At 40.8% G+C, this 27105-nt stretch overlaps 1 protein-coding gene across 1 annotated transcript; it reads right to left on the bottom strand.

The window, feature by feature from the left end:
- Positions 1 to 1396: 1396 nt before the first annotated feature.
- On the bottom strand, positions 1397 to 24049 carry LOC102786420 (neuronal acetylcholine receptor subunit alpha-10). Its single transcript, XM_006785166.2, has 6 exons — positions 23854 to 24049; positions 8251 to 8396; positions 8002 to 8156; positions 7678 to 7924; positions 6406 to 6691; positions 1397 to 4919 (listed from the first exon to the last, which is right to left on the bottom strand). Exons 1-6 carry the CDS (start codon positions 23909 to 23911, stop codon positions 4219 to 4221), a joined length of 1593 nt encoding a protein of 530 aa, XP_006785229.1. The 5' UTR covers positions 23912 to 24049; the 3' UTR covers positions 1397 to 4218.
- Positions 24050 to 27105: the final 3056 nt, after the last annotated feature.

The raw sequence follows: 27105 nt of genomic DNA, 5'->3' as shown, positions 1-27105 counted from the left end.
TTGACCGCCTTACATATCACCGCCTTTACCCAGGGGATGCCATACCCTGCATTTACGGACTTCCTAAAATCCACAAAGAAGCTGTCCCACTCAGACCCATAGTCAGTAGCATAAACTCAGCTACTTACAACATTTTGAAACACCTTGCTACCATCCTTGCTCCTCTCGTGGGGAACACCCCACACCACATCAAGAACTCCACCGACTTCACTGACAAGGTCCAGAAACTTACCCTGGATCCAGATGAAACCATGGTGTCCTTTGATGTAGTGTCTCTCTTCACGTGCATACCCACCACGGAGGCAGTGGAGACTGTCAGAAAACGACTACAAGAAGACAACTCCTTGGAAGACAGGACCAACTTCACACCCGATCAGATTTGCACACTGTTAGACCTCTGCCTCACCACTACATATTTCAAATACAACGAAGGCTATTACAGACAAAAACATGGCTGTGCCATGGGCTCCCCCGTGTCACCTATTGTAGCCAACCTTTACATGGAGGAAGTGGAAAGGAAGGCTCTTGGCTCTGTTAAAGGGAGAGTACCCAGGCATTGACAGTCCATTCATTGGATTCGCTGTTTGTTTAATTTTGTGCATCGTTGTAAGTTGACATATTTGCAGAATAATTTGTGTCGTGCACTTTAATAATAAAGCAATGTGCTGGTTTTGTACTGTCTTCTCTCACTGTTTCCATTTTAAAGGGAAAGCAGAAGAAAGCTGACGTGTTTTTATAACTACAGGATCAAACATTTCCCAGAGGTTTGTTCATTCTGATGATGCTGCATCAAAACCTGCAGCATCTATCATACAATGTTTAGATCTTAGCAATCAGTTAAATGAGTCAGACTTCAGACCTTTAGGACAGTGTGAGATGTTTTTATACATGAAAATTATCCACAAGTTTTAAAGAAACATATATTTAAAATCACCTGTTGTCCTTGAGTTTAGCTTGTGTAGTTTGGTGCTTTATTTGCTCCTCCCATCTCAAGACTGACATGACCTTTCTGAGTGCCGGCTGATCTATGTAGAGCAACCGTCCAAAGACGCAGCTGCACTGCCCTCTTCTGCAGAGAAGCCAAACTGCAATATCAAGAAATAAAAGTAAACCTGACACGTGCTTACTCACCTCTTCTCAAACCAATCTCATGTTTCTTCTGGTTAAAACAATAATAAGTGTTTGTTAGACTCCTTAAAATATACTCTAAAGTAAAAGCCTTTTCCATTTCAGGGTCCAGAGGGCGCTGTAGTCTATCCCCCTCCCAGCAACCACACAGCGAGAGGTGGGTTACACCCTGGAAACCTCGCCAGCCAGGGCCAAAGAGAGACAGACAACCATTCACTCAATACCACACATACATCATATCAGAAAAGTCCCAACAAACCTCTGTGAACAAAACAGTTTTAATAAGAACTTTCATTAACAGAGTGTCCCGTGTGAACAAACCAAAAACATGAGGCTGATAAATGTAACAGTTGTTGTGCTGACACTGGATGTTTCACACACTGCAAAGAAATCAGCAGAGTAACAATTTTCTTGGTTTCATGCATATAAAATTACAGTTAATTATTTTTTTATCTTTAGTCTTAAATATTTAGTCTCATAAATTTGCCTTTTTATTCCTTTCATAATAAAACAAAAGCCTGTCTCTGGCCTTCAGAGGACAAACTAGTTCACAGAGACACGTTAAAGCTCTATGAGTCTGTAAAGCAGCTTCTTTTTTAAAAACAAACAAAGGTTGATGCATTTTATTCGATCCTGGTAACATAAACAAACCCTGAAGCTGCATTTATAGAGACCAAACCTTCGATAACTCTGTGCCTCTGTGAGGTTAGGATCATCACACACTCAGGATTATAACACTCAGTGTTTCATTGTGCAGACGTGCTGAATCACATGCATTAGATTACAAAAAGACACCAAACCAGAACAAAAAAACAACCTGGCGAACATTGTAAGGGAAACACACATGAGACAGTTTACACCTGCAAAACAGAAAGATGAAGCCAGAGCTGCAGGTCCTCTGATATCCACTCTATCCCTGCAGCTGTTTTGCATCCTCATGATAACTGTGCTGGATGTGACTCATCTTTGGTGTCTTTGACTGACAGCTGTGAATCACCTCGGCTATTTCACCACAGCTGATTGGAGAATTTATTTAACCACTAATATGACTGCTGTGCAGATGTACTAACAGATCATCTAACATACCCGAGCTCCAGTTTGGTGAGTGGAATTTTAGGGCTTTACTCATCTGTTATTAACTAATTAGCAGGATCTGTGTCTGCAAAGCTGCACCAATAGAGTCTGTGGATACAGTCGGCTAACTATAGCCAAAGAAATCTGCAGATGTGAGGCACATTTGGGACAAGCAGTCATTCCCGTCTGAGCTGCTTTCTAGCATCATGAACTCTCTGATGTCTCTGTTTGTTTGCTCTCAAATGTTTTGCTCAGTTGTTGTAAACGTTTGTGCGCCGTAAATTCCACAAACCCACGTGATTAAAAAACGATGATATGAGACTTTACTCTTTTTATTTAACATGCTGTAGTAAAAGACAAAATGCTGAACAAAGAATCTGTGTGATGTGATGAAATCGATATTTTTGCAAACAGCGTCAATAAAAAAAACATCCAGACGTGTAAAGTAAGACTTTCAAACTCTGATATGAGGCTTTGTGCAGAGCTGTTTAGCTTTTGATCACTGCAAATATTTGGAAGTGATTTTCTGTGTCACTGGTTTTGACTTTAAAAGCAGTAAACGTGTGAGGTGTGTTTGGATTTAAAATAAAAGTGACCTACATATAATTGCAGGGTTTTTTTCTCCCGAAACTACAGTTTATTTGAGCTTTCTTAGAAACTTAAATGACCACAACTTGTGAGGGAATTTTAGTTTGTTTAAGATCGAGCCTGAAAATGTTTTATCAACCATTTAAAGTTTGTTTTTGTTTTCTTCAGTAGCAAAATGTAGCTGAAAGCATTTTTGGAGGGAAAATCAAGGTTTGGCTCTTCTGAGATTTCCCTTTTTTCCTTTTTGTTTCCAGATTATGATTATTTGCAAGACAACAGTTTCTAGTTCAGATCGTAATCACAGAAGCAGCATCACCATGTTTAGAGTATAAAAAGTCTGTACTTGCCAGACAGAATTGATGCAGATAAAAGTGTGTTAAATATGAATAATCACTAGAAAGGACATCAAATTGAACCTATTATTACTTCGTTAAGGCTACAAAGTCGAGATCAGCTGCATCAAAGCACCGATACCAACTTACCCTCAGGAACAAAGGTGGTGGAGATGCTGTTCTGAGAGTCAGATAGCTCAATGAAAAGCATTCAGGCATGATGATGAATGGGTTCATAAATGCCTGAATGCTGAAATCTAGAGTGACCAATTCAGTGCTGGAATGCAAATGCAAACAGTCGCAAGCCTAAAACATCTGTGATCTGAAGATATGAGCACAATACAACTTAAATTAAGAAAAACAGCAGATCACTTATTTCTCGTCTTGTCAGCGTTAATCTCATTAAAATGACGTTAACGCCATAACCGCATTAACGTGGCAAGTATGGTTAGCAAATTATCACAGATCGCCCCGTGCGTGGGGCTGGACCGCGTCAACACATTAGCGCGGTTAGCTCGTTAATGCGTTAGCGCTATCCAGCCCCACACACGGGGCGATCCGTGATAATTTGCTAACCATACTTGCCACGTTAACGTCATTTTAACACTGAGATTAGCGCTTACAGCTCTACTCATTTCATTCATCCTTCTCAACTAACGGCTCTGCAGACACCCATCTACACATCTAACTGGTAAATTTCATTTAGGCTGTCCACAGTTGCTGCATCATGCAAACCACTTTGCAACCCACCCTTGATTCTCCCTTCATGCTGTGTCCAACAGAGACGTGTTTAGCTTCTCCAGCATTTGTTAGGATCTTTGTAAATAATTAGAAACTATTTTTTTCCCAATCATTTTACTTTCATCAGCCTTCAGAGTCTCTTTCAAATCCAAAGATAAGCATTTTAAATTCTGGTGGAAATGATTTTGAGGAAAGCTACCAGGTACCAGCTTACAAAAGAGTAAAATGACCCTTAAAACCATCATTCAGTTATTTTTTAGCTGTTTACATGTGTCAGAAAAAAAGGAAGAAAAAAAAAGATTTAATTGTTAAACAAACAATTTTATCATCTCGTGAATTCTTAGGCTGAGCTCCATCAGACGGACTTTCCCAGGATGAGGATGCTCATGAAGAAGACCATGATGAAGAAGAGCCACATGAAGAAGCGATCCATGACCTTGGCGACCTTCCTCCACTCGCCGATGCGCAGCTGTGCTGCTCGCTGGTCCTGGTAGGAGTTGGCAATGTACTCAACATTCTTGCCCAGTTCCTGGTGTTGGCATAAACACCTCACCAAGATCTCCCTCCTGCTCCCCCCAGCTCCACTTCCTCCCTCAACACCTGCGCCTTTCTTTTCCTCTTCGTGCTCCCCACAGTTTGATTCCTCCCCTCGCACTACAGCAGCTCCTTTCTCCTGTGAGTGGTCAATGGTCACAAACAGATCCTCTTTCCAGTCTGTCTGGTTGGTTACTTCCTGCCCCATCTTCAGAGGCTCCACCTCCACCTTTCCTCCCCACGCCTTCCCATTGACATCCCAATTTGCTCCTTTGGTGCTGCCGCCATTGGCTGATGGGCTGTCAGACCCCTCCTGTGATAAAGGTTCTTTCCTGGCGCCACCGAGGCAGTTCTCACCCACCTCGTACACGAAGCAGATGCGGGCGAGGTACTTGAGGATGAAGCGCTCGGCCCATTCAGGCACGGGACGAGCCTCCCCGCCACAGTGGTGGATGTTCATGATGAAGATGGTGAGCGCTGTTGATGCAGTGACCATGGTCATGGTGGCAATGTAGTACTTTCCTATAGAAATAAGACACAGAAAAATCAGGTAGAGGTTGGCGACCCTTACTTGCTGTCCCTATAACTCCAAATCAAGCTTTAGTCTTAGTTGCAGTAAAAGCATACAGCAGGTGAATATAGGACACTCTGTTTAACCCTGTGAAGTCTAAAGTGGGTGTGACAACAGACAGCGGCAGACGAGCAAACATTCCTCTTATACTTCTTTATTTACTGCAGAGGCACTTGGGTAGTTGCTGCTTTGAAGTCTCTGAAAATTGAAAGCTGAAAATCACAGTTAGAGTAAGATCCAAGCTGCTTTGCAACCCACCTCCATCCAAGCTCCACCTATCATTTTGATTGGGTCTGTATCTGAATCCTCTTTGTCAGTAGTCCTCTTGTCATTGATGCCAAGGCTCAGTGACTCAATGAGAGCTGCAAGCTGGAGGTTTTAAAAGGTCCTCAAATCCATCGACAACAACTGTGCCCCAGCAATCACTGAGATGTGCTACTTTTATCCAAATTACATACTTTAAAGGCATCTACAAAAGACGTCTGAAGTCAGTGAAGATCATATCTGACTGTAAACAATCAATGAACACAATAGTGTAAGTTGGACTTTATAAACTGGTCAGCATCAGGTGTTGTTGGGCAATCACCAGTATCTTCTGCTAATAGATTTAATACAAAAGATTACATCTTTCACGTAATCTAAAAACAGCCCCACCTTCTCCAGCTTCGATTTTAGACAGAGATCAGCAAGAGCTTTGTTCTTGATCTCATCCCTCAGAGAAATGTCCAGTAACCATTCGCATTCTCAGAGGGATTTTCCGTTTCCTGTTGATCGACTCTTTGGTGACTCCTAAATCCCATTTAGTCTTCCCTTTAACCTGAACCTCATTGTAGGAGCCATTTTCATGTTTTGTGTATTATCTTATGTGTGGGTCTAGTTTTCACTTTTTGTGTTTGTAAATGATTGTATTTAAGGCAGGAACATTTAATTAGGGTCAGGTTTAATTGGTTGAAGCAACCAAACAGTTTGTGACTGCTGGGATTTATTTTGGATATTAAGATGAACTGTGGAACAGCAAGTTCAATCAATGATGAGCAATAAATGCTTAATCTAAACAACGCTGGAGTTATTGGAGTTTCTCCATACCACAAGTTTTCAGTCATATTAGTGACATCATGTCAACCCCGCCCATCAAACACCTCAGTGGCTTCAAACATAGGCTTAGCCTCTGCACTCTTTCTGCAGTGAAGCTCTGCTTGCCTAACACATTGGCATAACAGGAAAATCTCTTTGGATTACTCTGAGGATACACTCTAGGGACATCCCTAAGGCTATACATGCACCCTCAAATATTAGTAACTTGTCAGATACAGTGTAGCCATGTAACATTTGCAGGAGGGATGATGAATATAAACATTACAATAATTCTGATTCATCATGAATGTTTTTTTTTTTTTAAATACATAGATGTAAATAAAAGTCAGAGGCTGTTCTCACCTATCAGTGGGACGCTCTCAGAGGGTGGCATGCTCTCAGCTACGAGCAGCTGAAACACGGTGAGGGCCAGCAGCACTGTGACACCCAGAGAAACCTTTTCACCTGAATCCGCTGGCAGGTAAAAGCCCAGCGGAGCCAGAAAGGAGATCATCATGCAGGGAATGAGGAGGTTGAAGATGTAGAAGGAGGACCGCCTCTTCAGGTGGAGGGAAAAGGTAATGTCTGGGTATGGCTCTGAGCAGCAGCCATACAAGATGACATTTTTCTTGGCTGGCATTCCCAGAACCTGGTTAGAGAAAATTTTGGTTTCGTCAAAACATTCATTAACCCTTTAAGACCTACCATAGAACCAAGTCCGCCAGAGCTTATATTATATTTTTACATGCTGTGGAGCCATTTTTGGGAGCATTTCAAGTTGCTATACATCAATACAACCATTACAGCCCAAATTTTAATAATAATAATGCATTAAGTGCATAGTAATTACATAAATTGCAAAAAAGTGCAATAAACTACAAAAAATTTTAAAATCGTTTTGGTTTTTTTAACATATATTTCTAGTTAGAGAAATTTAAGAGGCTTATCCCTCAAAACTGTAAATACAAAAAAGTTGCACAGTTAGTTTCCCACCACAGGAAATTTATTTTGAGTGTCTTCATAGTTTTATTTTTGAAATACACCAATTTTTATATACTGCAGGAAAAACGAAAATAAATATTATAATGCAAATCTGCAAAAAAGCAGCATATGCATCAAAATAAACTATTTCCAGCAGTGCAATATGAGTCCTAAGCATCCCAGAAACCACACAGAAAGTCATAAAGTCAAACATAACTTTTAAAAATACCAGTACAAGCTCATGAGGCCCTGATGGTAAAAAACTACATTTCCGCGAAAATAACGTCACTTCCGGTTTCGGGCAGGTCATGGCGGACATGCGATAGTTCACGCTGATGAACGTAGGAAGTGTTATGAACAGCTGATCAGATCGGCAAAGTGTGTTTCTGGAATATTATGTTTTTGTTGCTGCAAGTGCTTTTTATGTAGTTTTTGCAAAGTTATATGTGGAAGGAAACTGTGACCGAGGACAAGCTGATGGCATAAGATGTAAGTACAACTCCTCCGGTTTCATATGCAAAAAAAATTATTGCGCTAGCTCACGTGGTTGCAGAGCTACCGGGATTTAAAAATAGTTACGCAAAACGGAGCGTGCCCGCTCCGACCGGCTTTAAAGGGTTAAGGATGTCCTAAACACATGACACCATTACTGACCTCCCACTCCACATTGGGGACAAAGTCAGCCAAGTCGGCGCTGTCCAGGGCATTGAACAAATCCATCTGGTTTCCGTTGTGAGTCCAGGAGCCAAAGGTTAGGTCACACTGCTGCACATCGAAGGGGAAGAAGGCCACATCAACAGAGCAGGAGCTTTTGGTGATGGCTGGCTGGTCCCACATGACTTGGCCATCGTTACGAAGAACAACATTGGTCTCCATGGAGCTGGAAAACTCATCATCTGCACTATGATAGAAACGAGGAAGGAGTTTGAAAACATCAATAATTATCCTGAAGATCAGCCAGAAGGATGATACACCTACCTGTTATACAGAACAATATCGGGTCTCCAAACGTAGCTGCTGGGTATGCGGATGGTGTCAAGGCCATCATAGTCCTCCTTCTTCCATGTGAGAAAGGCATCCATCCATACCTGGCGGACCCACAGGTAGGTAGTCAGGATCTGGTTCCGCTCATCCTGGTGAAAATCCATGAAAACAACAAGGTCACACAGGTACCCGCCTGACTAGATACAGCATAAAGAGCTGGATAGGCATTCAGGGTTTGATTACCATGTCGATGATCTGGGAGAGAGTGACCTGTAATGTGACATTGATGATGTAGTCGGTGTCCTCCACCGGCCGCAGAGCATTGGTGTAGTTGGTAAATAAGTCTTTCATCAGCTTCTGAGCGAAGCGCCCGTGAGCAGCCCGGCAAACTGATCAGAAAAACAGATGACAAGCATAGTGCCGGGTCAGGCAGACCTCAAGGTCATTACCTGCAATCCCAACAGATCAACTGATGCACAGCTGTTGTGCATTTACAGGCTGCTTTGCAACCCACCTCTACCTGCTGTGGCAGTCGCTGAGTGAAACTGGTCACAAAGAGGGCGCTGCACCAAAACCTTCCTTGCAATAGCATTGGTTCTAGTAGGTCAATGCAATTATCCATAGTTTGCATGGAAGATGCTGAGATGTGCCCAATTATTAGCTAGGTGCTAGTAAAAGCTATAGCGTGACATCAGATATAAACACAGAACATTTGCCCTCAGAGTAAAAGTTGTGCCTCACCTTTGCAGCCAACATGTTTCAGAGACACACTTTTACTCTGAAGATGTTCTCTCTTTCACTTTTCACAGCTGCTGAATGTTTGCAGGCAAGTTCCTCCATAAAACTACTGGTACCTGGTACTGGTTCATGTGGTCACGTTCAAGGACTAAATACTTCAGGCTAATGGAGTGTGAAGCGTATATATGCTTTTAAATGATGGCGATCAATGTATTTGATATTTTTGTTTAAAGGAGAAGAAGCTGCTTTCCTGGATTTATTAAAGAGACGGCGCATCATGTCAATTTGTTAGTTAAAGGTCTGCCTGTCCACGCTTTAGGAACGATGTGACCACATCAGCTGAGGTGAATCCTGTGCTGATGTAAACAGAAAAGTGATTTTATTTGGCCCAAATCACTTTCCTGACCCTCCAGATGTTGATTTCACTGTTTTGATCTCTCATTTGAAGAATTCAATCACAAATCTTGGAGTAAAAATTGATTCTGCACTTACATTTGATGGCCACGTGACTGGGGCGGTGAAATCAGCATTCTCCCACCTCAGATATCGAAGATCAAGCCCTTTCTCTCCAAACGTAACTTAGAAGCTGTAATTCATGCTTTTATTACTTCACTCCTGGATTACTGTAATTCCCTTTTAATAGGGGCTGGGCATTTTGTCACGCTTACAATTAGTGCAAAAAGGAAATTCGACCGCATCACTCCGGTTTTGGCCTCTCTACATTGGCTTCGAATCAAATTTAGGATCCATTTTAAAGTTCTTTTATTGGTTTTTAAATCTTTAAATGCTTTGGCACCCGTTTATTTGTTGAAGCCTTATGTTCCACCTCGTTCCCTCCAGTCAGCTGAGCACCTGCTTTCAGTCCCTAAATCACGGCTGAAACTCAGATTAGACCGGGCGTCCTCTGCTGTGGCCCCGTTGCTTTGGAACAATCTTCCTCTTCATATTAGACATTGTTCTTATATTATTACTATTTATAGATGTATTGTTCAACACTTTGGTCTACCAGATGTGTTTTTAAAGTGCTATATAAATAAACGATGATGATGATGTAAAAATGATCAAGAAGTCAAGGTTCATAATCGTTCACTCGTCACGCTGTGGTGTACGTCTGTAGAATATTTTGCACATGAAACTTTAAGTGTCAAGTTTTATGTAATTTCTCTGTTGCTTTTCTCTGCATTGATCTGCTGCTGGATCCTTTCTACAGAAATGCTCAACGCTACCATAACACACACATGCAAACCACATTTCCCAGTTCAATTAACCCAGTAATCACCTCAGCGTTTAATCAGCGAGGGTCTCCAGAGCAGCAGCAGGTTGATAACTGCTCTAATATCCCGTTTACAGGTAATGATGGTGACAGCAGTGCTGAAGGCAAACAATGACTCTGTTCATGAGTCTGTCCAATAGATTTTTCACACAATAAAAACTGGAACAAACAACAAAGGTAAGTACAAAGGATGAAATTATATATATATATATATATATATAGTACAACATGAGTGAGATGCTTGTGTCCGAGCTGCAGACGTGGCTGCCATCCCAGGGCTTGGTTTGGGAGGTCTGGTCAGGACCCTTACTGGATACTCTGAATCAAACTTAAACTCCCGCTCCAAAGGTGTGTGGTCTTTAGTTTCTACAGTGTAAAAATCAACTCAAGTTTCAAATGTATTTTTTCACGAGCATAAAATACATTCACGAACTGTGCATATTCACCTTTCACGCACCATATTTTTACTCTGCAACAAGATCAAGATCACACTGTGAATATCTGACGATGATGATAATCCACCAATCCATCCACTCTCCTCTCCCAGCCTGGGTCACAGGGGCAGTGGTCTCAGCTTGTGCCTGACCCTCCGTCACCTCAGCCACCCTCTCATGCTCTTCTATGGAAGTCCTGATGAGTTTCTCGGGATAAGGGAGGAATCCTGGTTGGATGCCTGAACTCGCACAGCTGCTTCCTCTTAACGTCGAGGGCAGCAGCTTTACTTGGAGCTCTTCACCCTCTCTAATAATAACAATAATAGTGGCCCATGAATCATTTCTGTAAGAATAATAAAATCTGAGGGGGAGAATAAATATTTCATGTTCTCCAAAGTTGTTATCAGATCAGACATCGTGGCTGGCAGTGCTGATGATTCATGTCTCAGCCAGACAGCAGCAGATAAACAGCACAGACCTCACTGTTGGCTGCAGAGTGATGCTCACTCGCCAAGAAGGCATCCTGTAAGGTCCCACTGAGAAAACCACAACACGCTGTCGCTTTCTGCCTGACACCTCACAGATAAAAAGATTACACTTTATTACAGACCTACAGTCTGTATAAGAGGGACAAATAGAAATGACTGTAGAGAAACTATTCGATTCAAATTCAGTAAATTAAAATCTACATAACAACAAAATCCAGACCTAATAGTCTGCTTTTTATTACATGATGTTCATTTAAAGATTAAACCTTGACGGATAAAATAAAGTAAAATAAAAATGTCTGAAAACTCAGATGCTAAACCTTCACCCACTCTGAACACTCGATAACGAGGACAACACACATGCTTTGCACAAAAAAGGAGACACGCGAGACTCCGTTTTTGGTTTAACGACCTTCACTTAACAGGAAATAATACATTACTGCAATATGACTGTAGAGACACAGCGAGGGGGGTCAGAGTGTGAACATCGTCTGTACTAAAATGGAAATGTGGACGTGAAGCTCTGGATCTGTGCAACAGAAGAAAACGGGATCGGGTGTCGTTTCGAGGAACGTGGAGACGGTCCAGTTCTGCTGCAGCTCTGTTTCTGTGTTTAAGGTGATTCACAGCTGATGTTTTTGTCTGCAAACAAATCCACTGATGGAGAAAAGGTGAAGGTTCTGTTCTTGACCAAATGTGCTACAAAGACAAGGTTAGAAGGAAATACCTGCAGGTAAAGCCCCAAATTAGTGACAATCTTCAGTTTAAATGGAGCAAATTTATAGAAATAGCTTATCTTTACTTAAAAAAAAAGTTTGTGATAGTTTGGCATAAAAAGCAAACTATGGAGCCCTGCAGGGGACATGGGAGAAAAAAAATTAAGACGGACTTTTGCGAGATCTCGCAAAACAAACTCGGGATCTCGCAAAAGTTTTAGCCGCATTCTCGAAGCTGACCGGGAGGTCGAGGCACGATGTGCCGGGAAAGCGGTGTTCCTCCCGGCTGTAGTAGGTCTCGACCTCCCGTTAGCTTCGAGCTAGTGGGTGTCAGATCTCCGAAAACGTCGGAGCTCTTTTGCAAATATGTGATGTCTTGTAAACCGAGCAGGTATATGACGTTTACACAGCTACATTCACGCCTCAAAATATCTTAAAAGTGTATTTTGTGACCCAGAAAGAGAAATATTACAACTAAGTAGCTGCCGCCATTGTTGGAATTCAACTTTTGCGAGATCTCGCAAAAGTCTGTCTTAATTTTTTTTTCTCCCATGTCCCCTGCGGGGCTCCATAGCAAACAACATTTTACCTTTTTATTTAAATTAACTCATCTTTTCAGCAGTGCTTGTAGTAGATATATGTATTTTTTACTAAGTTACTGTGTTTTTAGTAAATATCTGAATTTACACTAATAAATGGGGCGATCGTGGCTCAAGAGTTGGGAGTTCGCCTTGTAATCGGAAGCCCCGGCTCGGACAGTCTCGGTTGTTGTGTTCTTGGGCAAGACACTTCACCCGTTGCCTACTGCTGGTGGTCAGAGGGCCCGGTGGCGCCAGTGTCCGGCAGCCTCGCCTCTGTCAGTGCGCCCCAGGGTGGCTGTGGCTACAATGTAGCTGCCATCACCAGTGTGTGAATGTGTGGATGACTGGATATGTAAAGCGCTATATAAATACAGGCCATTTTACCATTTAAAAATATTTAAGCTTGGTATTCCAGATTGTGCATTTTAATGGTATTTTTACCCAAACAGCAATAAATGTTCGGCCCAGATGTGACCCATGACTGGAGTTTCCTTTGAGCCACATTAACATGACTTTCACTCAGGTCTGCCGTACACGGACCAAACGTCAGCATGGACCACATCTGAGCCACACAACATTTACAGCACCTGACCTAAACATGCAGAAGAGAGTGTGAACATTTTTGTCCTGTGATTCATTTCAAAGTATTTTCATTTTTCCCTGATTGCCAACATTTGGGAGCACAACTTAATAAAAACCAAACTTGTTGCCCGCTACTTTTGCACGACTTCCAATTACTTTAAAACCTGCTTGTTGGCTTCTTCTCTGTATGTATTATTGTAGCGTCTACCTTACAATGTAAAGCACCTTGAGGTGTCTGTTGTTGTGATTTGGAGCTGCATAAATAAAACTGAAAATTGAATTGTTCTTGTGTTATCTGCTTTCACTTTGTTTGTATCTTACTATATACATTTTATATCTGCACAGTTAGTGTGGAGCAGCCACAATTTTACTGTACACGTACAATGGCAATAAAGGTCCATTCTATTCTATTCTATTCTATTCTATTCTATTCTATTCTACTGTGAGAGTCAGAGTTGGGGATTATGCAGGGACAAGGACAGGACACAAATGTAATGCTTCAGCAAGCTGAGGAAATGTATCTGCCATAAAAACACCCTTCATGTCTCTAGTTTCAACACCTTACGCCCAGGAGAAATATCCAAACAACTATGGGCCAGAAATCCATTAGATCTGACAGTGTATAAACCAACTGATGACAAATGAAAGTGAAACGCAGCATAAAGGTGCTGAGGACGGGGGTCGAGTCTGTAAGAATATACACGTGGATCACAACAGCATGAGAATATCCTTATTTGGTGCTTTGATGATAATGGAGGATAGTCCAGTTGAACATGTTGCTTAACATTTTTCCATAAGGTGTTAAACATACGTATCACAGACTGTACGTCTTTAATAAGTACTTGAACCTCCTCATTAATGACTAACAGAAAAACACTTGAAGACCCTGATGGGGCCCAAAATCTCCTGGATCTGGATGCAGATCCAGTCTTTACCGATAAACTTTGTGATCTGTTATGATCAGTATGGAATGGACAGTGTTGGGGAGTAACAGAATACATGTACCGGCGTTACGTATTTAAAATGCAAAATATGAGTAACTGTATTCTGTTACAGTTATGTCTGTGAAGGTTCTCAGTCATCCAGGTCATCGTAGTCAAAGGAGCTTGCAAAGAAAAGCGTCTGGACTTCTTTAAGTTGCTTGAAGACGTTTCACCTCTAAAGCTTCTTCAGTTCTAAGGTCAAATGGTGGAGAGTCCCAGATATAAACCTAGTGGGAGTTTCCCCCCACAGAGGGACAAAAGGACCCCCTGATGATCCTCTAATCGCCTGAGCCAAGGTGTGAAACTGGGTGTGGATCACAATCAGCCAGAGTTTCGGGTGAGCTCATTGTGAAACCTGGCCCCACCTTATCATGCGAATTCCTGCCCCAACAAGACTCAGCAGTCCATCTGCATCTAAAGGTCAAAGGTCACTCTTTCGAGGACGCCAATGTTCACATTTTGAACAGAGAGGACAGATGGTTTGAAAGAGGAGTGAAAGAAGCATCTATGTCCACTGTGAGCGACCATCTTTGAACAGAGGCGGTGGTTTACGACACCAACTCTCTGCCATCTATAATCCAGTTTTGAGTTCCCTCCCCAGACGCCTTAACGCCCACTCACATCCTGGGCCATCTGACCTCAGGAAATCACATGATAAGGTGGGGCCAGGTTTCACAATGAGCTCACCTGAAACTCTGGCTGATTGGGACCCACACCCAGTTTCACACCTCGGCTCATGTGATTAGAGGATCATCAGGGGGTCCTTTTGTCCCTCTGTGGGGGGAAACTCCCACTAGGTTTATATCTGGGACTCCCCACCATTTGACCTTAGAACTGAAGAAGCTTCTCGGATGAAGGTGAAACGTCTTCAAGCAACTTAAAGAAGTCCAGACGCTTTTCTTTGCAAGCTCCTTTGACTCTGTTACAGTTACTTTGCTGAAATAAATGGATTACACGGCCGTATTTTCCTGTTTCATATGTTCGGCTATGCCATCTCTATTTTTGGTAATTCCACGCCGGGGGAAACCCAAACAAACACGCATTAAGAGGCTCTAATGTCTGTGTCTCAATCTCGCGGCTGCCTAATGACGTGAAGAAATATTTTTTAAAAGTAGTATTCAAAAAATGATTTAATATGAAGGCAATAGGCAGAGTGTTACAGGCATAGCATGTATGAAGCATGTAAATATAATAATAACCACTGCAGCCAAGAAGAGAGCCTGACGAGCCCAGTTGTAAGTAAGCTATTAAGACTCGACTGTACACCGTGTTCGTGTTTTCCTCTGAAACAATAAGTTCTGTTGCAGCAGCCTTTCCTAATGTCCACCTACTGTTACTCATTTATATTAAGATTTAAAAATCTAGTTGGTGTTGGTAACCTTCAGTAACAGTAATAAATCACAGCAATAGTACATTCAGTTGTAAAAAGCATGATAATATATTAAGTAATCCAAAGTATTCAGAATACGTTACTCTCATTGAGTAATGTAACAGAATAGGATACAAAATACATTTTGGGGCATGTAATCTGTAATCTGTAATCTGTAATCTGTAATCTGTAGTGGAATACAGGAATAGACCAAATTTCATTCATTCTTTACACATCAGTCTTCATTGACCGATCCTAGCAAGCCTGTTTATTGTTTACTAACAACTAGCACTTACTATCTAACTTCATAAGAAACAAAAAGAAGCAGTAAATGTGGGAACAAGTTCAGCATCTGGAGACAGTTCACTGCATGGTCCAGTGACTCTTCATCAGTTTGTTTCCTGTCCCTACAAACCATGACTGAACAGATGTTTGACCAACTGTGATTTCAGTGTAGATCAACATATGATTGTTTTTCCTGTCAGATAATCGTCTGAATGATCTTCAGCAGATCGAATCAAAACGGCCTAACACGCAAACAGGACGTCAGCAGCTGTTGGCTTGATTTTTGTGAGATTTTGTGCAACTGTTTGCCGCAGAGGGCGGCTGATTCTGATGATGCCTTGACTTTTTTCATCTTCAGTTCAAAGTATGTCCATTGTGTTTAGTGCTGGTAAACAAATATCTGCATATTTGCTCAGATAAACATTGTTATACCACGATGTCATATGATGCATAATGTGAGCACGTCCTGTCCAGCACTTTGGTCCATCATCAACTTTTAACCTCACTGTTCACTGAATTGAGGACCTGAAGGAAAACTTCTCAGTTCTGCTCTTGAAGTGCAACAATCCTGATTCATGATCCCACTGATGTATGCATCCAAGCTAACCAAACAAACTGCCATGCAGCAAAGGGGGTTTTCAACAGTTTGTCATTTATCTCGATAAGGATGGCAGTGTGTCTTAATAATCTCATTAGGTGGGTTTATTGATAGTTTGCTTCACACATTCATTAATTTTCTCCTGTATATGTTTTGCAGTTCCTGAGTGTTCCCAGACCAAATCTTCAGTGTGGTCTGAGGAAAATACTAATCTCCAAATGCTTCTGCAGTCACCAAAAGCAAACAAATACTCAGACATAAGTACATCTTTGCAACAACATTGTTAGCCACTCCAACAGCTGTGCACATGAACAAAAATGAGAAATACTGGCGGCGCCCCCCTCTGCCTCCTCATAGATGCACCTTTGCTATCGTCTTAAACATCCTAGATTACATTTCTCTCAATTTATTGTGTTCACAAGATTTTCAGAAAAGTTCAAACTCATCTGAAATTTTTGTACAAGTATCTGTGGTGTGAATTTCAAAAAACTGCATCACCTCTTTCTCAAGTTATCACAGTCACAAACCCGGGTGTCCACGCCGCCCGCCAGTGCAGCACGCTGACACAAATCCCCATCAGTGATCTGATTCTGATCAACACTACCAAAGCTAAACTAACACTAACATCTGTGTTAGCTAGGCAGTGCTTCATTTTTGGAAAATGTAAAATCAGTAGGTTGAAGTGATTTTTGAAGTTTTTTAAAGACTAATTTAAGACAATTAAAAAAAAAAAACAAGGAGCAAATCACTGCAAAGTCTCCTTAAAAACAGCCTGATTTAACAAACAAATCCTTCAGCCGGTGGAAGTTCTGCACCTGAAATCAAAGACTGGTCTTAGTGAGTGACTGATAAAAACTAAAATATCTAAATCTATCTAATCATCATTCATGGTCTCCAGAGGAAACCTCCCTGACTGCCGTCATCAGGGCAAATTTTATTTTTTTAGGGGTTTTTTTGTTGTTGTTACTTCTTTAATGACTTCGAAAATTGGTTCAATACAAACTTCTGAGAGAGACCTTTAGGCTACGTTCACTCTGCAGGTCTTGATGCTCAATTCCGATTTTTTGATCAAATCCGATTGTTTTGTCTGCTCGTTCACACTACAAATAAAATGTGACAGCAAACGCGCTCTAGTGTGAACGCTCAAAGCGGCCGCATGTGCAAAAGAAGACGTCACACACAACGCGCTCTGTTTAGACCCAGAACAACAGTATTGTTTGACTGATGGCCTTAATATAAAGACTTCAGACTTCACGTTTCCCAATTTTTGCTTTAAGTTATTTTGTTATTGACATAATAATGTAAATAACCTAATAATGATCCTTATTGCTGTTTTAGAGGAGCGCTGCTTCAAAGGATAGTTGCAGATTTCTGTCAGAATCTGCAGATTATACAGTACAAATAAAATGTTCACGTTTCTCCAACGTTGTCTTCCCAACAGTTTCACCGGATGGTCAGGAAGCGTTCACGATGTCTTCTCCCGCGCTGATAATTGGCGTCTGTCTTGTGTCAGTGACGTAAAAGATGGATTTAATGCGACATGACCATCAAACAGCAGCTTTCTGAAACATCGGATATGTATCGGATTCAGAACCACATACGAAAGTGACCCAGATCGGATTTGAAAATATCGGATTTGTGTCGTTCACACTGTCACACCATGATCGGCTAGATGGGTCGCAGAGGGTCAAAAAGGTTGGATTTGATGCGCTTTCGCCTGCAGTGTGAACGTAGCCTAAGTCTAGCAATCAAATTTTGACCCAGACGTTTCAGTGCAAATGTTTACCTTTGCTGATCGATACACTTTTGTTTTTGGGGGGATTTTTTTGCTCTTATCTGGACATTCTCCAGCTCGGTTTTCATGTTACAACAGTTACTGGAGACCTACCACAAACTTCCACAAGCAATTATTGCTGTGAAGGAAGCATATTGCGATCATGAGACCCGTTACGGCATGCAGACAAATTAACACCTCTCATGATGAAAAAGAAACGATGAAAAAGAAGTTCAGATTTGTTATGTGACGGCTGTGTGCAGACTCCGGAGATAGACGTGAACTTAAAAAAATAAAACAGCTTTAATGCTGAACTCAAAGTAACAAACTTCCAAAATACAAAGAATAAACACAGGCAGGCAGAACACACAGCATGAATGAGGGTAGATCAGGGAGATCACGACACAGACCAAAGAGAACACAGGGCTAATACACACAGAGGACCAATCAGGAAAGGAGAGACAGGAGGGAAACACAGCTGGGACCAATCAGGGCTGACGACACAAAGGAAGCAAAACCAGACCCATTAACATGAGACACGGACTTTCAAAGTAAAACAGGAAACATAACACAGAGAGGCGGATTTGACAAGGGGAGACAGAGACACAAACCACAAGACAGAACTCTAACAAAGAAAACAAAGACTAGAAATAATAAATAATATCAATATCAAGTTCAATAATATAATAAACTCAAAACTCTTAGGCACCCTAACAAGATTCAGATGAACAGACAGAGACACAGAGTGTTTACCAGTTCATGCTTTCTTTTCAAAACAAACACTTCCTTTCATTATTAAATCTTCTCTGTGATCTTAGAATTGCTTCCTTCTTGAAATAAATCCAACCCTTGTGGACAGGTATAGAGTTTAAATACCTTATTATTTGTTAGGATTAAATCAAGACTTTTGCAACACTAATGATTTTGTTAAACCCCTTGAATTAAAAAACTGTCAGAGACCCGTGCTGTAACATGAGTTTTACAAGACTGTACAAGAACATTTTCCAGCTATTCAAAGTTAATGTTTTATCTTATTATTGGCAATTTAAGCAAATATATCCTGTACATTATGTCTTAATCCACTATTTATTTATTTTTTTAGATTTCTTTTAAATTTAATCGCTTCATGGTCTCAATACAAAATGAAAACGTTGCGATTATACATAAAAAAGAAAGAAGGAAACCCCCCTCCCTCCCCACCCGAGGCTCATGTAAAGAGAAACAAAACAAAACAAACAAAAATGTATGTCACACATCTGGAAAATACATTTTTATATAGTCAATAACTGGGTTACACGTCGCAGAGAATTTTTGTTGTGATGAGAGACTCCAGTGGTAAAAGAAAAGCTCCTCCTTTAACCATTGTATGTATGAAGCAGCCTTATCAGACTTCCAGTGGAATAGAATGAGTCTACAGGCAGCATGGAGCAAATGCTGTAGCATTTTCCTGAGACTTACTCATTTCGTATTGAGGTGGCATAACTCCAAAAATGCCAATGCAGAAATCAAGCACTAAATTCTGCGCACTGAGATAATGCTTTGAATATATTTCCCCAGTAATTATCCAGGTTCGGACAAGACCACATCACGTGACCCTCATTTGCTGGATTATGTCCACACCTGGGACAGGCAGGATCGACTTCTGGGAAAAACTTTAAAAGCCTCTCTCTTGTATAATGAAGACGATGAAGAATTTTAAACTGAATTAAACCATGGCGAATGCAAAGGGAGGAAGTATGTATACGATTCAAGCAAGATCTCCACTCATCATCAGATAAATCCACCCCAATGCCTTTTTCCCAATTATTTTTAGTTTTTTCCAAGTAATAGCCTTAAGCTCTGCATCAGTTTGTATATGACGGAGATTCTCCTTTTGCCAAAATGATCTATTTCCAAAATAGTATCCACTTGATTTTTAGGAGGTAAGTAGGGGAATGAAGGAAACAATGTTTTTGCAAAACTTCGTATTTGCAGATATCTGAACATATGTGAGGTTGGTATATTGTAATCTCTCATCAGAGCGTCAAAGGTGTTAAAAGTTTCTCCTGAAAATAAATTGTAAAAAAACTTCAAACCATTATTGTTACAAATTTGGATGCTTTATCTGAAATGGATGGTAAAAAAGGGTTAAAAGCAACAATGAAAAAATTACTAACCTGTTGCAAACTGAAGCGCATTCTGAATTGAAGCCATATTTTAATATATGTTCCTACAACTGGATTTGTTATTTTCTGTTTTTGATTTCGAGCTAGGGATGAGGTTAGGAGGGGAAGTGGATTAGACATCAGTTCCATTTTTACCCAAGCCTCACCCTCGCTGCTCTCATAAACATATTTCCAGTGCAATCATTTGGTGATATTAGCCGCCCAGTAGGAAAAGATAAAATTTGGCAACCCAGCCCACCAGCCTCTTTTGGTACTTCCATATATGTTTTTTCCATTCTGGGATTTGAATTTTTCCAAATAAATGTTGCTATTGATCTGTTTAAATCTTCTGTTTAAAGCACAAGACTCGCGTGCGGAGTGAAGCGGAAAAAAGTGCGAGAGAAAGAAAAAAAACCCACGGCTCCCAATAAGGAGCCGGCTCGCGTCGTTCACGTCAAAGATTCGGCTCTAGCAGCCGTTTCGTTTGCGACCGACACATCACGACTGCACAGGTCAGCAGTCTGTCACAGAGAGACAGACAAGCATTTGCTCTCATGTTCACGGGTATTTTGGAAACACCAATTAACCTAACCGTAATTACTGCACAGTGTTGGGTAGTTACTTTTAAAAAGTAATTAATTACTAATTACTTAATCAGTATTGTATTCAAAATACTTATCTAATTACTGTGTCTGAAAAGTAACTTAATTACTCAATAAGTAATTTAACTAAATACTTCTTAAAATCCCAATAAAACATTGAGTGGACAAACAATAGAAATTAAACTCTTTAAATAATAAATAATTTTTTTACTCTACAGTACGCAGCAGCAGCATCTCTTCCACAGTGTCGCCTGCAATCATTTTTAAGCTCACCTTCAGACGCTTTCTGTGCTGCTGAAGTAAAATCAGGTTTTGCCGCGGTGATGAATGATGAACAAGGATCACTCAGAAGTGTTCGTCTCTGTGTCAGGCGCTTCAGTAGATTACTCGTGCTATTAACAGCAGCACATAGTTTTTACATATTACTGTAACGTTCTTGTCTGCTTGTTTCAGAAAAGTGAAGAGACGGGAATATGTCCATTTCATCAAACAGCCACTCCGACAGCTTCCGCTGTAGAAAACGACCGTGCAGCAAACTGGCGCGAAATGACGCGCAGCTGCACTACAGCGATGTTAAAGAGCAGAGTTTACTTCTACGTTTAGAAGATAAATTATTGAAATTAAATAATGACATTCAGCGATTTTTTATAGCGAGTTTAATTATTTTACAATGTAACGCAAGCACATTGTAAGTAACTGTAATTAAAATACCTAAAAATGAACAGTAATCAGTTACTCTACTTTTTCAGTAAAAGTAATTTAATTACAGTAACGCGTTACAGCCAACACTGTTACTACACGACTTTTAACTGTTTCAGGAAACCAGAGAGAACCCACTGCAGATTTGGCCAGATTGCAGATTTAAACCCAAGACAACAACCCTAACCACTGCGCCACCGAGCTGTCAATCGAGACTTCAACAGAATAGGGAAGCAATGATTACCAGGCTTGATATAATATTTTTCGGTACGGTTTTGTCCTTCACAGGTTAAACTACAATACATAGCTGAGGCACATACGCAGTGTGTTGTCTGTCTCTTCTAACCTCAGTGATTTTCCTGTGGTTTGAACTCTTGTGTGATCTATTTGTGGGTCAGGGCAACAAACCACTCTTACTAGATTGTATCAGGTCATCTGAACAAGAATAAATTAAGTTGCTGAATTTCATGCAGATCCTACACGATTCAATTACGTTCACCACAGAGACGTGAAATTATTTTGTTCACATTACAAGTTTGAATTTTGTAAATGTAACAACCCCCCAACTTCATTGTTTTAGTGCATGGAGCAGATGCAGTGGACAGGATTGGAGATATGCCCGGTTAAAGCTGACCTCCTCTCCTGGAGGTCAGCTGCCTCATTCTGAAGGCTGCTGACAGCTTTAATCCTCCAATCATTGATGCTTATCTCTGAACATCCTGCCTCCCAGCACTGCACAGCGTCGTGATTCTCTTCAGAAGACATCCCAGCGTCTCTATTTGAATGTACATATAGAGAAAGGGCCCAGAGTGATGGCTCTAAACACAAACCTGCACTTTTGAAATGGTTGATGATGCATTTTGTGACCTTAAAGTCATCATTTGGTTTCTTTAATGTGAGGTTTTACATGAGTTACTATGTTAGTGTAGTATTGTTACTGCAGAAATCACATGAGTACAGATGCAGGACACTGTGAACACATCATTTGCTCAAAGATAATAGAGTATTCTGGTTCTTTGCTCGTGGTCTAATCTAATAATAATAAAAAAAATCCATCATATGACTTTTTAAAAGTCAGCAGACGACAGCATAGTTAACTTTGCAGCATCAGTACTTCTACATCTTAATGCACAATTTTTATGATTAATTATCCCATTAAATTGGAACTGTTTTACTTTTTCCTCCATTTCTTTCATTTACATGATGATATAATATAAATTTCTTATAATAAACATGACCAAAGTCTTAAATAATGAGGTCATGTCCAATAATCCCTGTGAACTAGAAGCTCTCAACACTCAGTTTCACGCACGTTTTCGACTCTTGGCTCTGTGTGATGTCACTGTGATGTCATCCTTAATCTGAAAAATTCTAATTCTGTCATTTTTGTATATTTATTGCTGCAAAGGCCCACATTTTAATTCAAACTTCCGTTTCTCAACCTAACCAATTAGTTTTAGTTCATAAATAAGTGATTAGGAATGCAAAGATACAAAAGTACCAGTGGTGTCCTGAAAATCCTGCAGTCTCCCACAGCTCCATAATTTATTCTCGTGGTAGCTTTACATGATTCAAAGTTTAAAACAATCCATGATAATCTTATATGGGCCCCCAGGTTTGTCTGAAATAAGCTGTTTTAGTTCCTCCCCATTTAAGGCAATCCTTGCTTTAAGCCAGCTTTCTTTTGATTGGCTGCCCCTCATAAAAGAATCTTAAATAACAGGTGGGCGGGGCTTCTATTATCACTACCAGAGCTGTGTGCCTGATCTGATCATATAAGGATATTCTGCCCTTGTGACATGACAGAGCGCAGTGAGGAGAAAGCAGTTTAAGCTGAGTGTTCAGGGTCACAGGGGTGACCGTCCATACGCTGATGTCATCATTAGTAAGGCTGAGCATCCATCTCTGGATACAACACAGAGCAGAACACGCACAAGACGCATGGTGTGAACGAGTCTGTTAGTTCCAGAAACTTCTTCATATTTTGTTTGAGCTTTCTCTTCTGCTCTCACACTGATGTCTCAGAGAATGAATCAGTTCACTGTTTAATGAATAAAGACACAGATGTTATTAATAAAGCCTGGGAGGTCATGGTTACAGGGCTTTAAATATCAGAGCTGAGTTGACAGGAAAACAGAAACCTGAAGTCATTTTAAAGGAATATTACAAAACTTAAAGCTTTTGTTTATCATATTATTTTTATATTTTAGGGCACTTTCAGTGATGGGCATATATAGAGTATTTTTGGACACTTTGGGAATGAAACAGTGAACTAATCATAGATAGAAATCTACAGATTCACCGCTAATAAAATATCAGTTGGAGCGATTTGTAATGGAGGAGAATGGAGCGTGTTCAGAGCAGCAGCACAGAGATCAATAATATTAATCCTCAGTTATCACCGTCCACACAAAACACTGAACAATGTGTAAAAAGCTCACACTTCCCCCACTTTAAGAAAACATATTTCAGTAAAACCCTGAAATATCAACATCAGTAACAGTCATGAGAAAAACACTCACCGCGTTCATGGGTCTGCACTTTAAAACTACCTGAAGTGAAGCTGAAAATGGTTTTTACCTGGCAGGACGAGGAGAAGCACGAGAGGCGCGATTGATCCACTGCAGAGGAACTTCATCTCGTTCTGATAACTGTTATTGACCCGGCAAAAACAATCTATTAGTAACAGAGCAAACACTCATCAGAGTCCGACCACAGAGCAGGGAGGAGAAGCCTCACTGAGAGAGAGAGAGAGAGAGGCTGCTGATGCAGGTCAGGGTGTTTGCTGTAGTGCGGTGGTCCCTGTATGGGGGCTCAACAGTGTCACCACTTCTGATTCCTGCGAACCATGTTGGCTAAAAATCCTCCTCAAGGTGCTATGATGACATTTTTGTTAACATGTTACAAAATTTTCAGATTAACATTTTGTAGCTCTTAAATATAATTTTGCACTTTTACTGATGTTACAGTTACACTTTGTACTGTTGGGTAAACCAACAACATTCTCAAAATGTCTCGTGGCAGTTTACTGCTTCATTTATTCATCTTTCTCTGCTGTTTTTTCCCTTTGACATCATTTTTTAAACTGTTTTCATTCTAAGGTGGCAGAGGTTTGGTTTTATTCAAACTATAAAACACACATCCAGGAGAAAGAAAACGAAATGGTGTCAACCAAAATGACAAATTCCATCCTGCCAAACAATAATCCACAAGCCAGCGATCAGTGTCACAGGAAGCTACGTCCAGGATGAGCAGGATGGAGGAGCTCAGTGCATCATCACATCTCCAGCTTGTCTGACAGTTTGTCCTAAACGTGCAGTTACATTTAAAAACTCATCACAACTTTAATATTTCAAGAACCTCAAATCTGCTGTAGTGACGTGTGAAATCCAGTGTGTTGGCCCACACGTGTATTCGGTGTGACTCGTGTGGAGAGCCCACTGAAAAAATGAAGTCTGAGAAGTGATGTGATGACATCAGGAGGAGATTAGCGGATTAGCAGGAATTAAATTGGCAGACAGAGACTTTGCTGATGAAGTCAGAGGTTAAAGTCTGTTCTTTGTAACAGAAGTAAGGAAAAAGCAGCATATTGTCCAGTTTGGTTTGTGGTTTTCTCTTTATTTACCAGTGACTCAGTGGAAGTTTAAAACAACGATGTCAGTTTCTACAAAAACATCTACAATGTTCCAGTTTGTGCTCCACTAAAATGATCATGTGAGCCCCACAAAGGTTAGTGCTCTGATTTTATTCATTTGATGAAATCCACCCGCAATAATAACCTTTAAGAGAGTTCATTATAAAACAGCTGAATACAGCAGCTGATCTAAAAACGGAAACATTCACATTCAGTTTTACTAAAGAAGCTGCAGATCAGTGTGTTTGAGATGTTCAGTTACTCCAGCAGCAGGTTTTAAAAAGCACTGCAGAGATCTCCCAGCTGGCTTTGCTCAGCTCTTTGTCTTCTCAAGCTGCTTTTGTTGAGTGAACTCAAAAGCATCTGAAGGTTAATTGAGCGGGGACGCTGCTGACAGCTAATTCTTATAACTCCTCCTGGAAAATAAAAGTAAAAGCCTTTCAGGTGGGCCGAGGGCCAAAGCCGGCCTGAACCGGCCAACAGAAACCAGTTATGGAGCCAAACTTTAACAATGCGCACTGATACTGGGAGCAGGTGTTACCAGACCAGTGTGATGAAGGACTCAGGTATCCCTGCACACAGACTAATGTGCCAAAGTCCAACTCACACCTGAGCTCACAGAAATTTTCTTTTTTTCTTTTTATCAGTTACAGTTTTAATTTAAATGAGTGAAAACAGGGTCAACAACAACAATAAAGATGTGAATTTATACATTTTCCTCCTGTGCTTTACAGCTGGTATAAATCCTCATAATATGTTATGGATTAATGGGCAGCACTGCTGCCGCACAGCAAGAAGGTCCTGACCATCAGGCCGGGGTCTTTCTGTGTGGAGTTTGCGTGTTCTCCACGTGTTTGCGTGGGTTCTCAACATTGAAAATAATGATTTGGACATAAAGGTGAATTTATTTATTTATGTAGTTTATTTTTCCCATTTTCTCCGCAGCATATACTGACTGAAGTGCACCATCTTGTGGTGCATCTTGGTATTACATGTCAGTAGAGTTCAGATAAGATAAGACAGTGGTTCCCAAACTTTTTTTGCTAGCCCCCCCTTTATTTTAACAAGAAAAAATGCCCCCCCCCCCCCCCCACGTGCGCACGCACAAACACATCCTCCAACCACACACGCCCATATTTTGCTCCATTGCTGTTTATTTCAAACCTCAAACATTTAGTAAACAATTAAGCAAATACAAGTAATCTGCAATAAATTACAGGTAGTAAGAAAATAAACTCTTTTACGCTGCGTCCGCACCTACACGGGTGATTTTGAAAACACAGCTGTTTCGTCCACGTAAACGGCGTTCGAATCACCGAAAACTGAGATTTTTTAAAACTCCCTTTTTTGTGTTTACGTGTCGATGAGGAATACAGAGTTCGTCACGCAACGTCAAAGGTATGTGCCTTTTTCCACGTCACGTGTTATTGTTTACATGAGATGAATTGCAGAATGACAGATAGAGACAAAACACTGTTAATCTGACTGTCTGCAGGTTTACACGCAGTTACTGTCCCTCCATTTACAAAGGCAGAGGCGTCACGGTGTCATTATTTTACATGTAGTTGTTTTTTCCTGTGTAATAATATTCAACATTGCTGTCAATACATTTTTTTAAAAAAAATGCTTTTCTGTGCAAAATGGGTTTAAAAACATAAACAGCTGTGGGATCCTGTTTGTCCGTGATGTGAACCGAGGGAACAAATCGTGTCAGGATCAGCCTGATGTTATTTGTATCCTGTAACTTTACTGTATAAAGAGCAAACATCTCCAACATGTCAGGAGTAGTTAGTCATTACAACAAGTGTTTGAACTAAAAATCAAGAATGTGGGATCCTGTTTGTCCGTGATTTAAACAGCCCAGCGCTGCTCCCGAAGAAGGGAAAACCAATCCTGCAGGGGAGAATTTTTTTCCCTTTTCATACCATCCAGCAGCTTTAATAATAATAATAATAATGGATTGGATTTATGTAGCGCTTTTCAAGGCACCCAAAGCGCTTTACAATTCCACTATTCATTCACTCTCACATTCACACACTGGTGGAGGCAGCTACAGTTGTAGCCACAGCTGCCCTGGGGCAGACTGACAGAAGCGAGGCTGCCATATCGCGCCATCGGCCCTTCTGGCCAACACCAGTAGGCGGTAGGTGAAGTGTCTTGCCCAAGGACACAACGACCAACTTTAATGAAACAAGTCC

This window comes from Neolamprologus brichardi, chromosome 10, assembly GCF_056152115.1.
Source record: "Neolamprologus brichardi isolate AB-2024 chromosome 10, ASM5615211v1, whole genome shotgun sequence".
In the NCBI taxonomy this organism is placed as follows: Eukaryota; Metazoa; Chordata; class Actinopteri; order Cichliformes; family Cichlidae; genus Neolamprologus; species Neolamprologus brichardi.
This window is presented reverse-complemented; position numbering and strand designations above follow the sequence as displayed.